The 18,531-nt window shown below is 39.2% G+C and overlaps 2 protein-coding genes across 3 annotated transcripts; both read right to left on the bottom strand.

Annotated features, from left to right (window-relative positions):
• LOC115739055 (2-alkenal reductase (NADP(+)-dependent)-like) lies at positions 1–17,788 on the bottom strand. 2 transcript variants are annotated; one of them, XM_048271932.1, is made up of 5 exons: positions 17,496–17,788; positions 1,143–1,320; positions 889–1,055; positions 635–717; positions 1–530 (listed from the first exon to the last, which is right to left on the bottom strand). In XM_048271932.1, exons 1-5 carry the CDS (start codon positions 17,751–17,753, stop codon positions 152–154), a joined length of 1,065 nt encoding a protein of 354 aa, XP_048127889.1. In that variant the 5' UTR covers positions 17,754–17,788; the 3' UTR covers positions 1–151. The 2 variants fall into 2 exon arrangements, with proteins under 2 accessions (XP_048127889.1, XP_030527772.2); XM_030671912.2 differs by lacking the exon at positions 17,496–17,788 and adding an exon at positions 1,429–1,672.
• On the bottom strand, positions 15,660–16,109 carry LOC125312748 (2-alkenal reductase (NADP(+)-dependent)-like). The gene has a single exon (XM_048271934.1). It carries the CDS (start codon positions 16,092–16,094, stop codon positions 15,708–15,710), a length of 387 nt encoding a protein of 128 aa, XP_048127891.1. The 5' UTR covers positions 16,095–16,109; the 3' UTR covers positions 15,660–15,707.
• Positions 17,789–18,531: the final 743 nt, after the last annotated feature.

Genomic DNA, 18,531 nt, shown 5'->3' with positions numbered 1-18,531 from the left:
TCATAACAATTTGGTATCATGAACCAGTTTTATCGAAGGCGTTGACTCGGTAGAAAGAACCACAACGATAGAATTATTACAAGAGACACATCTACTTCGAAAACACGAGAAGAAAAAAGATTATGCCGACCAAAAAGTACAGAAAGCCGACTCATTCGCGAGAAACCACGACCACCTGTTTCCCGACATTGCGACCGTAGAACACCCCGACAAGTGCTGCCGGACCATTCTCGAGCCCTTCAACGATGTCTTCCACGTACACAATCTTTCCCTCTTTTATCTGAGGCAATACCGTCTCCAGGAACTTCGGGTAGAGATGATAGTAGTCAAACACCAAGAAACCTTGCATTCGAACGCGCTTCAGGAGAATGTTCATCAAGTTGTACATGCCTTCAGGCTGCTCGAGGCTGTACTGTGAGATCATTCCACATACCGTGATTCGACCATGAAGTTTCATGTTGGGCAGCACTGCATCGAGCATCCTTCCGCCGACATTGTCGAAGTAGACATCGATCCCCTCGGGGAAGCATCTAAACATTTAAGACAAAAAAAGGTCAACTCGAGTCGGCTTATCTTGTATCCTGTACATCAGTCGCTTATTTGCTTAATCATCGTTATTACATTCTTAGCTCACCTTTTCAGCACTGCATCCAGATCCTGTTCCTCCTTGTAGTTGAAAGCATCATCGAATCCGAGCTTGTTCTTCAGCAAATCAACCTTTTTCACAAACAAAACATCAAGTTAAAAGTTTCTGAGAACATGAACTTAAATTTCAAACCATTGTCTGGTCAACCGGTATGAAACCAAAGTGAATATTGCAGATGCCAAACATCAAACATTTTCGGTGAACCATTGAAAGGAAACACTAGACAAGTGCTAGACGATTACCTTCTCTCTGCTACCGGCACTGCCAACGACATAACATCCCAACAACTTTGCAAACTGGCCAACAAGCTGACCGACGGCACCCGCCGCGGCCGATATGAAAACAGTCTCTCCTTTCTTAGGAGACGATACCTCGAAAAACCCGGCATAAGCTGTCATTCCCGGCATACCTGGAAATTTTAGATTTGCACGAATTAGACAAGTCGTGAGATTTAACAGTGAGAGACATCACACCAGATGATGATTAAGGAGCATACCCAGGAGGCCGGTGTAGTAAGACAGAGGAACATCGGTGTGTTCGATCTTGAAGCAACTCTCCGGCGCAGTAATTAAACTATACTCCTCCCATCCGGTGATGCCCCAAACCAAGTCGCCTTTCTTGAAGTTGGGATGCCCAGATTCCAGGACTCTAGCTACTCCATATCCAGGAATGGGCTGCATCAATGTGTCATATTCTTTCAGAACGTAAGTGCAAATGCATTAACTTACTGTTGGCATCATGAACTGTGTAAATGCCACGAGGAGGGAGATGAGTGCACTTACAGAACCGAGCTGAGTGGAGAACTTGATGAGGTTGAGGTTGTAGGGATCGCAAGCCAGGTACAAGTTCTTCACGGCGATGGCCCCAGAATCCTCGCCGGCCTTCAATCTCTCCGAGCTCGTCCTCACTCCCAGGTGGGTCTCTTTCAGGGAACCTCGTACCGGCTCTCTGTATATCACCTGCTTGTTGCTCGTCGCTTCAACTGAAGCATTGATCTTCTTCTCCTTCTCCATTCTCTCTCTCTCTCTCTCTTCCCCTCAATAATCGGATATGGTGAGTGAGAAACATAGCCAAGTAGTGCCCGTGTATCTATAGAAGAGATGATGAGATGAGGTATACATACGTTGCTTACGTGTGCCGTTGTGTCATCTGTATGCATGCTTACGTGTGCCGTTGTGTCATCTGCACGGATGCTTACGTGTGCCGTTGTGTCATCGCTGAAATTTCAATTCCAACTTCTTTGGAAAAAAAGAAAAGAAAAGAAGGTGATCAAAGTGGCCAATTGAAATCTAATCATTAGAAAATTCTCTGATTTGCAGTGAAGCTTTAATGATTTTTTTTATGTGGTAGTAAAGAATTTTGGAGAAAAAATAAAAATAAAAATTCTGCAACTTTTAACTTTTTAATAAGGGCCTAATACCCAAAAAAACTCAAACTTTAGCTTCTATGACAATTATATCCAAATTTTTTTATTGTCTCATAAAAAACCCTAAACTTTTACTTTTGTCTCAATTCTACCAATCTAATATCCAAAAAAAATCCTCAACTTTAGCATATATCCCAATTATATTTGAAACTTTTTTTTGTCTCATAAAAAACTTTAAACTTTTACTTGTATCCCAATTCTACTACCGTCAACTTTTCGTCCATAATTACTGTTACTTAATCTTATGTGGCTTGAATTTTCTCGCCAAACTTATCAATAAATCTTCGAAATTTAGAAACAGTAGGTTTTAGAGAGGACGAGATTTTAAATCGTTCATCCAAATATCTCCATGTCTAGTGGTTCTTTGGGCTATTGAGTGCCGAAGGAAATACGAAACGCGCCATCTTGAGTGACTCTGTATCTCCCGACAATATGCGGGGAAGCAAGCAACGAAAAAGAGGGAGAAATGTCAAAAAAGTCATAAACCTATTGTATTGGCTTAGGACTAAATTGACAATAATGCAAAAAGTTTAGGATTGAATTGGCACAAAAAAAAAAAAGGTTTAAAACTGAATTGGTATTAATGCAATATGTTTATGACTGTTTCGACACTTTTTCCCAAAATAGAAGTTCAATGGTTTTTTCATGTTAACTTTGCTGAGGTATAATTTATTAACGATGTGAAAATGATACATAGGATTAATTAATGGTGATTATGGACAGAAAGTTAAAGATAGTAAAATTGGGGCAAAAGTAAAAATTGAAGGTTTTTATCGGACAAAAAAAGTTTTGTGTATAATTGAGACATAACTTTTTTTTTTTGTACTAGGCCAGTAGAATTGAGATAAAAATAAAATTTTGGGATATAATTGGGACAAAAGTAAAAATTGGAGGCTTTTTATGAGACAAAAAATGATTTTGGATATAATTACCATAAATGTTAAAGTTAGAGGTTTTTTGAGGTGTTGGGCCTTTTAAGAAGTAAGCTCTTCACATCACCGGCTGGATTCAAGCGTGATAACGTGCGTATGCAGTGGGGGTAGTGAAAAATTGTAATCTTTGATTAAAAGTTCTAATCTAGACACATCCGTGATTGGAAAATATTTGACTTTATATATAGACACACACACGCTGAGAATGGTAGAGTTTGAACGGGCCTAAGTGGACTTACCCGAGCGAAATCCAAAAAAGGAACAACTTAATTTGACTGGTCCCTTTTGACCAAAAAAAAAAAAAAGGACTTGTCCTTCGACCAACAAAAAAAAAAAAAGACTTGCCCATTTTTCGGTTTACACCAATATGGTCGGGATTAGACATGGCCAAATGGAACTAGGGGCCCGGAACCGGCCCATTGACCGGGCCCATGGTTCCGACCCATTTAAAAAAAAAAAAGGCTGGGAGGCCCGGGGGGAAAGAATGGGTATGATGTCGAGAGGGAGAAATGGGTACGGTGAGGACGAGCCGAGGAAGAAATGGGTATGGTGAGGACAAACGGAGGGAGAAATGGGTTTGATGTCGAGAGGTAGAAATGGGTATGGTGTTGAGAAATGGGTATGGTGAGGACCGAAGGCAGAAATGGGTGTGGTCGATCCCGCTCACGTCTCCGCCTTTGCCGGCTCCCGCGAGCTCTCTCCTCCCGATGACGCCCCCTCTGGTCCTCCAACTCTCCTCCCTCTCTCTCCTCTTCGAGGCTCGGGCGATGGAGTGTTGTGCACGGTTTCGGTTGCGACCGTGAGAAGAGTCGTTTCGAGGTTGGGGCGACGTCGGTCCCTGGGCCCAAAAACCGGCGGTTCCAAACCCGGAACTGGAACCGGCAGTTCGGACGAATTGGATATGTCTAGTCGAGATACTTGTCCAAAAAGTTATAGAATTATTAGTCAATTCAATTTTAAACCTTTTAACTGGACCAATTTAGTCCTAAATTTTTTGAAGTTGATCAATTGGGTTTGAAAACTTCTGAAAGGGGAAAAGTGTTAAAAAAAGTTTTAAACATATTGCATTAGTGCCAATTCAATCCTAAACTTTTTTTGTGTGCAAATTTAGTCCTAGACCTTTTGAATTAATGTCAATTTAGGCATAAATCTTGCGTATTTATGCTAATCGAGTCAATTCGACTAATTTTTGTTGGAAATTGCTGGCATGGACATCAATTGTCCTACGTGGCACGGCTGGTGCTAACGTGGATTTTTTTTTAATATTTTAAATAATTTTTAAAAATAATTTTTAAAAAACCAAAAAATGCTTAAAAAATTATTTAAAAATATTAGAAAAATATGAAAAAATATCCAAGTCAACGCTAGCCGTGTCACGTAGGACAATCGACGTCTACGTCGGTGATTTTCGACCAAAATGGCCGGATTAACTCAATTGGCATAAATACAAAAGATTTATGACTAAACCGGCACCACCGCAAAAGATTTAGGACTGAGTCGACACCAATAAAAGGTTTAGGATTAAATTGGTACAAATGCAAAAAGTTTAGAATTGAATTGGAACAAAACAAGGTTTAGGATTTAATTGGTACTAATGCAATAGATTTAGGATATTTTTGACACTTCTTCCCTTCTGAAAGACTTGTCAATTAGCCATTTCAATCAATTTTGAATAGAAATTGATGACATGAATATCGATTGGCCGCCGAACATCCTACGTGATGTGGTCGATGTTCACATGGATAATTTTTGCATTTTCTTAAAAAAAAACATTTTTCCCCTTGTATTTCCCTTTGGCATGTAGCCACTACTCGATCGAGCCCTTCCCTTGTGGTTGGTTGTCGGCCATGGCTGGGTACCAGCCACAAGCCAAAGGGGGAAAAAAAAGAAAAAAAAATCCACGTAAGCACCGACTACATCACATCACATGGTTGGCAATCGACCAATGTCCAGATCGGTGATTTCACGCTAAAATGGATCAAAATGAATACTTTTTTTTTTCATAACGAAATGAATAAATTGGCAAGTCGTCAAATTGACAAATTTTCAAAAGATTTAAAACTAAATTGGTAAGTTATTGTGACAAAAAAAAATGACAAGTTATCAAAATGTTTGGAATTGAAAGGTTTATGACAGAATTGGTCGTCGTATAATAGGGCTAGGACTTGTTGGACCATTTTATCCAATATGGTCCATGATTACTACTATAACAAAGGCGCGATGAGCAATCTTTGTTTCTGGTCCGACTATGAAATCTGATGAACGCTCTTCCTCGTTTGGACTGCTCCACTTACGATAATGGAAGCTTGCTTCATATCCGTTGCTCACACTAGCGGCCCTCTATATAATTTCCATCATTCTTAAGCTCACAAATCTATTTATTTTTTTAGAATTGATTATATAACAATCTTTAAGTGATTGTTAGATTGACGACCTATTTTGGATCACAACAATAAAAAATAAAAAATAATAAATTATTGTGGGGTCAACGATCTGACAACCAAGTAAAGCAAAATAAATTAGAGTCTTCTAATTCTAATTCCGAATTCAATTCCATTTCTCTCTCGTACTATCCTCCAAAAAAAACATGCATCATACAGCCGAGTGACATGTAACCAAACGATGATTTAATCCGACAAACACGCAGCAAATTGAGCAATTGAAGCTAATTCTAGGTACCAATTTGAAGAGAAGATGAAACAGTTTGAGAGTTTGCTATGAAAAAACAGAAAAGATGCGGGAATGTATCCAAGAAGAGCGAAGACCAATAGAGAGAGATAGTAAGCAGATAGAGAGTGAAGACTAGTAGGGAGTGTTATAATATGTCCCGAGTTTCGACAAACACGATAATAAAGAATGCGGCTGAAGAGACGCACGCAACTGCAATGGAGCAAAGAGGACGGTGTCCCACTTTGCATTAAACGCATTCCCTTCTTTTTCTCGTCTTCCTTGCAAAAGGCCACGTGAACATGAAAAATGAAGAAGGAAAGTCCATGGAAATCATCTTCTTTGATGGGACAGGGCATGAACGTCCAGAAGATGTTGGCCTCTTTCTTGACGTTTGTTTTCTTGCATGAAATGCATTCATTGTATAGGAAAAAGAGCTAGAAAGCGAAGATGAGGTGCCATGATGGCCATTGAATGGTGATGTGGGCATTCCTCTTAACGTTCGGCTTTCCTTTCCTCTATAAAAGAAGAAGTGGGAAGAAGTTAGAGAACTCCCAGACTGCATTGAGGAGAATTGTGCAGAGTTCTTTTCGTGAGGATTTGCTTGTTATAATTATACATATTAACCAGTTAAATTCTTGTGATTAGAATTTGTATTTTTCCTATTGTCAAATTTCATTAGGAATTATGAGAGGCTAAATACTGAGTGAGTTATTGGATATAATTAAGGGATTGGAAAATACCAAGAGAGTGTTTTAGTACTCGAGTAATTATAATATCCATTATATCGCTTGTTTCTATAGTAGAATTCTGTGCTGCTCTCCCATTAGGCGTATGTTTCGACATTCGGATCGAACCACGTAAATTTGATGTCCAGCCAGATGTTCTGGTTCGTTGTTACCCAAGACTGATTTACAGTCAAACGTCCTTTGTATCATACCAAAGAAGAAACGGTTTCTATGTCGTCGCACGACATCACGGTGGTGCTAAGATGAAAGGAAAACAACTCCTTTTGAGAGCACGAGAAGACGAGACTATGCTAATGCAATAGTACAGAAAGCTGACTTATTCTCGAGAAATGACAACCACCTGTTTCCCGACGTTGCGGCCGGAGAACAGGCCGACGAGAGCTGCCGGACCTTTCTCGAGCCCTTCGGCGATGTCTTCCACGTACTCAATCTTCCCCTCTTTGATCTGAGGCAATACTGTCTCCAGGAACTTCGGGTAGAGATGATAGTAATCGGTCAGCAAGAAACCTTCCATTCGAACCCGCTTTAGGATTAAGTTCATCAAGTTGTGTACGCCTTCGGGCTGCTCAAGGTTGTACTAAGAGATCATTCCACATACTGCGATTCGGCCATGAAGTTTCATGTTGAGCAGCACCGTATCAAGCATCTTTCCACCGAATTTTTCGAAGTAGATATCGATCCCCTCGGAGAAGCATCTAACCATTCATGACAGAAAAGGTCAGCTCGACTCGATCTCAAGAGCGGGTGAACATTTTACAATGCTGTGTGCATTGCTTCCATGTAATGTCTCTTTGGGGGAATTGAATTGAATAATCTAAAGCTGCTGTAATTGGTGGTGTTATTCGCTTTCCTCTGCTGTTGAATTTAGATCCTTAGTTCTCATGTGTGTGATAATGTCCTTTTCGGTTAAGTTGTAAAACATTTCAAGTCAAGAAAAGAAAGATGACAGTGTCAAGCTCAGACAAAGCTTGAATTGCCAAACTAGATGCAGAAAAACAGTGACATTACTTCCACTTCACTGAATTCTAAACAGGCAGAAAATTTTAACTCTTTACCCTGATTTTGGATAAATAACAGAAGCAGTTCAGTGGCAAACGATTGAATTTCACCTAAGAGCCAGCTCAGTTTCTCTTCAAAAGAACAGAAGATTAGTCCCAAAAAAGAGAGGAACAATTTGGAACACCGAAAGAAAACTTCCTCTGGAATGGGGCAACAACATGAGCTCCACCGCTTCCACCAAAACAAGAAGAAGCATTTTTAACTTTCGAAACTGCTTAAAGCAATACACAGGCGTCATGCAGGACGCCACTTCAAATTTGTCAGCAGCCATGAGCACACCGAGTAAAGCAGGAGCTATATTTGCAGACAGGGCATTGCTGTACATGAAATTTAGAAGTTCGATGAGGGAGGGCCGCTTCCCGTGTCAAGCAATAAAGTAGAGAAATGACGAGCACAATTGAAAGTTGTATAGCGCAAGTATGTGACACGGTCCGGTCGAATGTGTTGATCCTAAGGTTTTCCATGCACGACAAACTGTGGTTTTCTAAGGAAGAATCTCCTAGAGATTTCTTGAGAATTCTAGAATGATACTAGGGCGGGCGATATAGGAATTCATATCTTTGAAATTAATATGGGTAGTTAGGAATTGGGAAGATGTGATCTCCACCGTTAGATAATGGAGAGATCTATGGTCCTTATTGCATGAGTCTTTGTAAATAAGGGGTTCTTCTCCCTTATTGTATCATCTCATCTCGCGAGTAATACTACTCTAAAGGAAAAAGTTCTTAAGGCGGCACGAGCCATCGAGCAATTGTTAGGAAACCATTTCTACCATATATTAAACAAAGAGAAACTAGTTATTGGCTAAGTAGCATCGATACCGACATGCGACACGCGACACACGACACGACACGGCACACCGATACGTCATATCTAAAAAAATAGAGAATTTCAACACATTGAGACATGTTGTATATTAAATGTATATTTTTATAAATACATGATTATATAAAATTATCGAGAGTTTTTTCTTTTTCTTTTGTTGGGATTCATGATTAGGTGTTTTTTTTTTTTTGTGCTGATTGAGTATATTAATTTTGGGTGGCTAGATATATGATTTAAGTATTCGTAATATTTTTTTTATAAATTTATATTTGCATCTCTAATTTATTGAAAATATTTAAAATTGATCCCATGGGGTCGAAATAACATGTTGGGATGTTGAACTTGTGTATAGCCGGCGTGTCTATAGCCGGCGTGTCCGGAGCACAACTACATGTGGATCATACGTCAAAGAGTGTCGGAAGTGTATCGGAGTGTCGAACACGACACGGAAACTTTCGAAAAGTGCTCATGCTTTTTAGGTTGTTGGGAGGAAGAGGAGGACCTTCCTTCTTCACCCAAAGTCATTTTTATGACTTTGGTAGACATGTTGAGTCAACTGAGCCAGAGTACTGAACCCGTCCGAGGGCGCCTATGACATCGATACTCTTCCTTCCCTCCATTAACCTCCCTTCGCATGCATTTCTTGCTTTTGAGATTCGGAGTTCTTTTTGAAACCTCCCATCTGTCTTTTCTTCTCTTTCTCGCCGCTCCCTGCGCCTTCTCCTCCGCTTTTTCCCGCTAAGTTCACCTTCTTTTTTCTCTCTCTGTTTTTTTCTTTTCCTCTGATTATGGGAGCGAGAGGGAGCTGTGTGTACATATAAACATCACCGTAGGCCCACAAAAAAAATGCCATCTGTCCTTCTCATAACCATCGTGAAGGATAGCATCGTGAAGGATAGCATATGCTTGCGTGTCTTATCTTATTCCAAGTTTCATCTCTATTGATTCTCCTTGCATCTTTTGTACGGCGTTCACTTGTGTGCCATAACTTTCAAAACGTTCACTTAAGTGCCATAACTTTCAAAAATCGTTTACTTGAGTGCCATGTCGACGTGGACGCCGGAAAAGCTGACGTGGCGGTCGGAAAACTTACATGGCATGCCGGAAAGGCGACGTGGCACGCCAGAAAAGTTACTATAGTACTCAAGTGAACAATTTTTGAAAGTTATGACACTTAAGTGAACGTTTTGAAAGTTATGGCACTCAAGTAAACGCCGTACACAAGTTTGGCACTTCTAGTGTACTTTTTCCCCATCACTCTATATACTCTGTGGATGTTGTTATTGTTAATTTCTAGTCATTTGGACTCGGTAATTCATCTACGTCTAACCAATATAGCAGTGGAACATATAGCAACTCATATCGTCAATAAGGTTTATGCTTAAATTTCCTGTAATTTTTTTATGCAAATAAAAATTTAAATTTACTTGATGTAGAATTCTAAAGCAGAATAAAAATAAAAAATTTTAAATCACAACTATATGTATCGAAGCACCTCAAGCAACTTTAACCCCCAACAATTCTACTTTTAATTTAGTCCTTTCTAGTTTCTACGAAAATTCCGTAAACTTTATGCTTTATAACAAATTCAAATAATATATATATCTTATGGAATCTAATGCCACGTATACCTCTCATACGATCTCAAACTTGTGAGTACGTTGTCCAATACCATCCTTGAGATATAACCTATCGATACATTGTCATACTCAAATCATATATTAAAGTCCTCGAGCTGTCGAATATCTAAATTCGATCCTATCAACGATGCAAGAAAGTAATGGAAATTCGCACAATACAAGAATTTACGTGGTTCGGCGGCGGAGATGTTCCGCCTACCTACGTCCACGGGGAGATGAGATCTGTTTCACTAATAACGTAGAAAAGTGTACATCCGCTCTTTCTCACATCCTCTCTATATCATAGAGACATGTTTCGCCCTAAACATATATAGCGAAACCCTACATGGCTGTCACGACCTAAAATTTGTGATTGAATTCCGGGTTAATGGATTACCAAATTAATTAAATGAATTAATTAACCTAGCCCGAGCTCTCCCAAGCTCTACCAATTCGCAACTTAGGTTCACATGATTTCAATCAAAATATTTTCGATCTTTGGAGCCGCCACTAATCTTTTTCGGAAGGTAGATTAGATACCTAAATAAAGTATGGGAGAATACTTTATTTTCTGCTAACCAGAGATTTAGGTTCGGGGACTTGATTATGTTAATTTTTCAATTAACACCCTTTCGGTACCATTCTTGTGAAAATTTTCTTGATTGGCAATTCCAATTGATTTCAATGAATGAATTTAGGTGCAATTTATTTTTGGGTTTTCTTGATTAGATGAATGCTATGCAACTATATGAAATGAGTGATGAGTGATATTGAGAAAATGTATTTCGATGCATATAAAGGAAAGTGAATTCTAACTACATGATGTGCAACATAAAAACTAACCTATATGACATGCAAGTTGATTTATTTACATGTAGTATAGTAAAAAAAATTGCATGAATGACTTTTGGAAAAGTTGAATTTGATGCAAAGTGAACATTAACTTCGAATTACATGGCATGCAATATGAATTATATTTAAGACATGAAAATGCATGAATGACATATATGACGAATTTGACTATGTGAAATGCACATGAAATGTCATAACCTTTTAATGAATTTTCGGTTTTATGATTTTTAGTCCAACAATTAACACAAATTGATTAATCAAAATCCAATTTATATTAAGAGTCTCCTTAAGATGTAATTCCGAAAAATTCATTTAAAGCCAAGACATGATTTTTTTATGATTTTTATGATTTTTTTTTAATGAAAAAAATGAATCAAATAAAAATATAATAAACCTTGAGCATAATACACCTTATAATCCGAATTTTTCCAATGAATTCGCTTCGTACCCGGGAGGTGGGGTCAGAAGGTAGTTTATTCACGTCGTACCCCGGGGGTGGGATCGAGTAGTGAATTTTTTAATTATGAAATTTGTCGATCCGGTCCCAAAGTTGTGGGATAGGTTAGACAATTTCATCGTGCGGATGACGTCGTACTTCGGGGGTGAAGTCAGATAGTCATCCACAATGCACATATTCCGAGGGACAAGGCACATGGGAGCATATATTATACTCAAGGTAGATTATAAAAATATTTGAATTAGAATAAAGTATTCAAAAAAATGATGTTCGGCCAACTAAGGGTAGGTGCCAAAATTTTAAAGGGGATAGGCCCCTATCCACAAAGGATATTCATATCTTTCAATTTTAGGAAAATTTATCTCTTAAAATTTTGAAGTGTATCCAGATAATTCTCCAAATCTTAAAAGATATATTTAATTCAAATATATAGACTTATCCGATATGGTCGAAAATATCCAAAGATATGCCACAAGTCCAAAGATATGCTCAAGATATATACAATTATCCACAAAATCAATAAGACAAGATCTATCAGAGAGTTATCTAAAAAATTTTGAAAAATCATGAGACTATCCTCGAGGATTTCAAAGAGATTATCTTGCCTAATGTGTCAAAATTCTATTTCCTTTTGGATGAGGAGCTCTATCGCATGGAGATTTCAAAAGACTAGCATAAATCTCAATCCAATCTATGAGCATATCAAATCCGGCAATTTACTCACGAATTTCGGAAGAACGCAATGCATCTTTCTAATTGAGTGTTATTTTGTCCAAGCTCAAAATTATCCGATTAACTTTCGAATCATGCAAACCAATTCAGAATTAACTGGGACAAGCAATTTCATGATAACGCGAGCATCAATTCAGGACAAACGACTCAATCAATCGAAATTCGCAAACAAATTATCATAATATCAAAGTTAGGTGATTTACCTTGGTTGCGAGCTTTGCGATCTCCCAACTTGAAAATCGCACAAGCTTCCAGGTCAAGTCCGTACTTCACAGGACCGAATGGCAATTCTTGGCCGAATGCTTCCAGTAATGATCAATCACAATGCGATACGCACAATGAAAAAACTCCGCCAAGGCTTGGACTTAACGAAGTGACAAAAAGGGTTTTAATTCTGCAAAAGGACAAAATTTGCAAGGACTTCCATACATTACCGAATGAAGACTTCTGAGGATTTCTTAAAATCTGGTTATCGTGGACTTCCTTCCCAGAATAAACCAGTAGAATCCTTCCGTTGAGTGCCTATCTTTCCACAGGTACGGATTCTTGTAGTTGATGCTGGAATCTCCTTAGCTAGTGATCGTCATACGCGATGGACCAGCGGTGCGGGGGATCAAGCGAACAGCTTGAACAAGTGAATTCTAGGATGAATCAGCCCCCACTTTTGCCGTGCTCCCCAACGTGAAGATCTTTGGCCTGTATGAATTTGTGTGGCCTCCCCTGTTCACCTAGGTTTAGGGTTCTATTTATAGAGCGCTCAAGTATTCTAAACCTAGTGGAGATAGGATTGAACATTGACCGATAGATTGGGAGTTCTAGTAGGACTTTGATTGAGTTTTTTAACCATTGGATTAAAAAATCTACACTTTGAGGAGTCTCACTTAGTTCGCATTCCTTCAAATTTTCGGCCAAATGAATGAGGGGGGCAAAATGGGTTACTTTTCAATGTTTTATGGGCTCGTTTTGTGATCCCGGACTCACTTGGACCTTAACTAATAAAATGGGTAATTAATTAAGGCCTTTTTGCAATTTTAAGAGTTCAAATGGGCTGTTTTGAGTCCAAAATTATGGTAAAAAATTCTACACCCTCTCTAGTGACTTTCGAGTCGATTTTAACTCGGTCGTCCATTGGGGACGTGCTCAATTGACTCATCTCCGGCCCTAGTTGACATGGCATACACTTGACCGACGAAAATTAAATATGCAATGCATGAATATTTATTTTTCGTGAGAATTATGAATAACTCTCATTTTTATGAATGATTTTCTAAAAATCAAAATTTAGGTGTCAATAATGGCACAAATTACAAAATTGCCCACATAGCCTAAAATATTTAATTTTCCCATAGAAATCCTTCTATAACTAAACATAAAACGCCTCAGGCGGCTCGGGCGCGCTGCCCCCGTGACCCCCACCGGGGCAGCCCCCCCGTGCTGTCCAGTCGCAGGGGGCCTTTCGGAACCGCCTCATAATCTCTTGAATAACAGAATACAAGACATCAACCTCAACACGGACTTCTCTTGATATCCTATTAACGGAAGAGCGGCAACGGCTTATGCGAAAGAACTTGTTCTCTTATCGAAAAACGTCTCGCTTCGAATTGACGTCATATGTATCTTTAATATTATCTTACTAGTTAAAACAATGATGATCATGAAATCAATACATGTATCCTCGCTGATCAATCACCAGAGCATGCGATTGCGGATTGCAAGTGAGAGATCTGGACAAGTGGGTAAGGTATTGAAGAACACTTACAATGCTTCGAAAATGGGATGGAATAGGGGAATGGTTTATCATCATATTGGAGTGGTGGTTGCTTGGTAGCTATTGTAGTAGCAATCGGCTTACATTGTGTTGATGCTCGACTTAAACGATCCAAGGCATATTTTTATTGTGAGATAAAGAGTCCATCGGGAGAGCGATTTACTTCAATACTTAAGAAATAATGAAGAGCGCCGAGGTACTTCATAGAAAACACTTGACCTAAGTGCCTACGCAAGATGGTTCAATAATTTTGGAGAATCACCGGTGAGGATTATATCATCCACATAGAGTGATAAAATAATAGTATGACCATGATGACGATAAACAAATAATGATGGACCAACAATGATGTAGGAAAATCCATATTCGAAAAGAAATCACTGAACTCGTCATACCATGCTTTGAGAGATTGTTTGAGGTCATATAACGCACGTCGGAGTAAGCAGACATGGCTAGAAAGAAGTGAATCACAGAGCTCGGTAGTTGTTCCACATAGACAGGAACATCGTGATTGCCGGGTAGGAAGGCATTCTTGACATCTAGTTGGCGAATTTCTTTATGGTGAGAGCTTTCCATACTTCTGCTGTTGTTTAAAGTCCAACGACATGTCCGTTAACCTCTTCTAAGAGTGTGGCCACGATCCAAGAGTTTACGAGGCGATTACTACGCAACCATAATGCATAGTTTGGATTATTGACTTCAGTTGCATTTTCTGATATCCGAGTCTACGGTAGTGCAACTCTCTTTCCGGTAAGGAAACCAAGTAGGTCTTCGCTTTCAATTAAAGGTAATACATGTGTCCCCCAAAGTAAAAAGTTGTTTTCCTTGAGCTTCAATGTAACAAAATTTGCCGCATTGATGTTTGAAGGAAATGGAAATCTCAAAATTGAAGAAGAAAGTGCCATGATTGTATCAGTTTTTTTTTTTTAACAAGAAAGATTATTGTGCCCATGGATCCGATACCATAAAGAAAACAAAGAATTGAATCAATGAAGCTTATTTTTCATTCATACGTTGCATATCTTAAAAAGGGGAGAAGAACATCAAAAGTGCCAAAATTATGTATGACACTCACTTTAGTATCAAAAGTTTCCACCGGATCACTTAAGTATCAAATCGGAGAAAAAACGATTACTTAAGTAAGTCCGACAATATATTCCGTCCAAAATTAATACGTGGCATTTAAAATTGAATCTCTAATGTAAAGTGGCATTATTTTAAAAATATTAAGTCTGTGTGGACTTCTCCACTTTTAAAAAATTAAAAACAATTAACATTTGACCCGAAAATTTGCTAAAAACTAATTTTTTAAATTAAATTAAAAAAAAAGCTTAAAAATTTTTAAAAAAAGAAGTTAAAAAATTTAAAAAAGGGGATTAAAAAAATAGAAAAATTTAGAAATTAAAAAATACTAAAAAATAGGGGCAATAAAAAACTTTAAAAAAATAAAATTCTAAAAAAAAAAAAAAAAAAAAGTTAAACAAATATTTTTAAAAAATTTGAAAAAAGGGATGAAAAGTTTTAAAAAAAATTTTTCGCTCCCGGTTATTCCCCCGCCCACTTTAATTAAATTTTATAGCTTTTTTATGGTTAATTTTATTCCTATTATTAAATTTAATTTTTAAAAAATTAGTTTCTAGCATGTTTTTAAATCTAATTTTCTACTGTTATCAAACACGTTTTTTCTGCTTAAAAATCTGTTTAAGGAATAGAATAATTATCATTCGCGGCTAAGCAACTTATTCACGAGAAACTAAAACCGTCTGTTCCCAACACTGTTACCGGAAAACAACCCAACATCCGTTGCACGAGATACAGTTACAATCAAGCATCCGTTGCATCATTCCCAGAAAAAGGAAGCAACCCGCGTCCTCGCACGACAGAACGGTAACACAAAGACGAACAAGAAAGCACGCCCGTTTGAAAACACCAGAGAAAAAGGGACTATGCGGATGACAAAGTATAGAAAGGTAACTCATTTGCGAGAAACCACGACCACTTGTTTCCCGACATTGCGATCTGAGAACAGCCCGACAAGAGCTGCCGGACCATTCTCGAGCCCTTCAACATTGTCTTCCACGTACACAATCTTTCCCTCTTTGATCTGAGGCAATACCATCTCCAGGAACTTCGGGTAGTGATGATAGTGATCAAACACCAAGAAGCCTCCCACTCGAACCTGCTTCAGGATGATGTTCATCGAGTTGTGTACACCCTCGGGCTGCTCGAGGTTGTACTGTGAGATCATTCCACACGCCGCGATTCGGCCATGAAGTTTCATGTTGAGCAGCACTGCATCGAGCATCTTTCCGCCCACATTTTCGAAGTAGATATCGATCCCCTCAGGGAAGCATATGACCATTCGCGGGCATCAAAAAGTCAGACTCAAGTCAGCTTCAGAAACAGGTACGAGTTTCATATCTTGTGCAGCAGCCACTTATTTGCTCAATCATCATTAATCCAATCATAGCTCACCTTTTCAGTGCTGCATCCAAATCCAGTTCCTCCTCGTGGTTGAAAGCATCATCGAATCCAAACTTGTTCTTCAGCAAATCAACCTTTCTCACAAGAATAACTGGAAGAGAGATACGATAAAATGCGCAAGAGACTAACAAGACTGTACGCTTGGTGAACCATTCACATGTACGCAATTATGCGGGTATTTCGACACGATTGAGAGAGGAAAAAAAGGGGGGAAATTGAAGGAAACACTAGAAAAATGTGATATGATTACCTTCTCTTTGCTACCGGGGCTGCCAACGACATAACGCCCGAACGACTTTGCAAATTGGCCAACAAGCTGACCAACAGCTCCTGATGCTGCTGATATGAATACAGTTTCTCCTTTCTTAGGAGACCATACGTCGAAAAACCCCACATAAGCCGTCAGGCCAGCCATGCCTGCAAAGTTCAGGTTGGTAGAAATTAGACGAGAATCAAAATTCTTGCCAAAGCTAAAGAGCAGGAGCGATATGGCCACGGCGAACTCTCGGTAGACAAACATACTGATGCGCAGGAGAAGCTAGCCCGTGGGCAATGTGTTGACTTCACATGGAAAGCCACCAACTACTTCGAGAAATTCCCAACTTCCACACTAATTGCCTAATTCGATCTAGCACTGATGCGGAACTTGAGAAAAACAAGAACAACTGTTGAAATTGCGCAACAACAAGAAGATGATCGAGGAAAAACAGAGTTCATTAACATCAGAAGAGTGAAAGACGTTTGATGATCAAAGAGTGTACCAAAAGACCGGTGTAGTAAGAGAGAGGAACATCGGTGTGCTCGATCTTAATGCAAGTCTCCGGCAATGGAAGTTGCCTGCACTCCTCCCATCCGGTCATGCCCCAAACCAAATCGCCTTTCTCGAAGTTCTGATGCCCAGATTCCAAAACTCATGCCACTCCCAATCCCGTAATAGGCTGCATATATAGATGTGTTGGCACGCGCATTTGTTAGAATCACACACAACTAGGATTGAGGATCTGACATGAACTCTGCTTATTACACAGTCATTATCATTCTTGTTTCATTTCAATGGAGTCTATATGTCATTGTTCTGTACCCCATGCAAGCTACTTTCATCAGTCCTCATGCTAACATCCACGAATGGAAACGATAAAAAGCAAGCTGCGTCACACATTCAATGTGATTTTATCAGACAAAAAAGTTCATCATCTTGTCATTTGTTTCTATTTCCAAAAGAAGAAAAAGGGGAAAAGGAAAAGAAGAAGGAGAAGAAGAAGAGTTGAGATGGGCTCACCGAACCCGGTTGGAAGGAGGCGATATAGCTTTGAGCCGAGTCAGGGAGCTCCCCCATGCAATTCCTCATGTAAGGATCGCAGGAGAGGTAGAGATTCTTCACCAACACTCCACTGGAACCTTCGGCGATGGCTCTGGTCAGTTCGATGGTCGACTCAGTCACCTGCATGTCCGACTCTGTAGGGAAGGCGCCATTCGCGATGAAGTCCCTGAATATATCTTGCTTGTTCCTCACTCCCTCCCCATTCTTGCTCTCCATCCTCCCTTTTCCCCTCGACCCAAGAAGCTAAAAAGTGAGGAGGTGTGTCTCTCTATGTAGAGAGGCTTTTTTTTTTTTTTATAACGAATATCTTCAAGGGAGTACAATACAAAGATGCAAATCCTACAAAGCAAGTAAAATAAGCAAATCTGAAAAGTGGATCAACTTAGTACTGTTTAGAGAGATTGGCCCATTCCACAAAACGGATCTGTCATAGTATCAAAGCTCCTACAGAGGCCGATCACCGAATCTCTCATCATCGTGAGTAATGAGCACACGTCGATAAATTCCTCTCTAGTAACTGCAGTTTTGCCGGAAGGCGGTTTGCGCCTAGGTTCGACGTTTCCGGCACCATTATCGTATAGAGACCACAATAACATCAATAGATTGAAAAAAAAAAAATACAGAAAACACATTGTAAATTTCAGATTTATTTCTAGATCGGGATAGAAGAGAACTCAAATCTAGATCTAGCTCTAGATTGAGAGAGAACTACTACAAAATAGATACTAGTTGATCACAACATTACTTTTGAACCTCGAACACTTGTGGAGCGCTCGACTATACGGAGAAAAACACTGGAGCCGTAACGAGCGAGCGGACCTTCCGAGGCACTCGCCCTTCGATCTTCAGAGCTCACTTCCATGGAGAATATTGATCGCGTCGTCCACAAAACCAACGAAGAAACCTAAAAGATAGATAAATAAAGGAACAAAAATAAGGAAATAAAAGTAGAATAGGCGATATAGCTCTGAGCCTGGGAACCGGACTGGGACCG

This window comes from Rhodamnia argentea, chromosome 10, assembly GCF_020921035.1.
Source record: "Rhodamnia argentea isolate NSW1041297 chromosome 10, ASM2092103v1, whole genome shotgun sequence".
NCBI classification, from domain to species: domain Eukaryota; kingdom Viridiplantae; phylum Streptophyta; class Magnoliopsida; order Myrtales; family Myrtaceae; genus Rhodamnia; species Rhodamnia argentea.
Note: the sequence above shows the minus strand (reverse complement) of the source record. Positions and strands in the feature narration are given on the sequence as shown.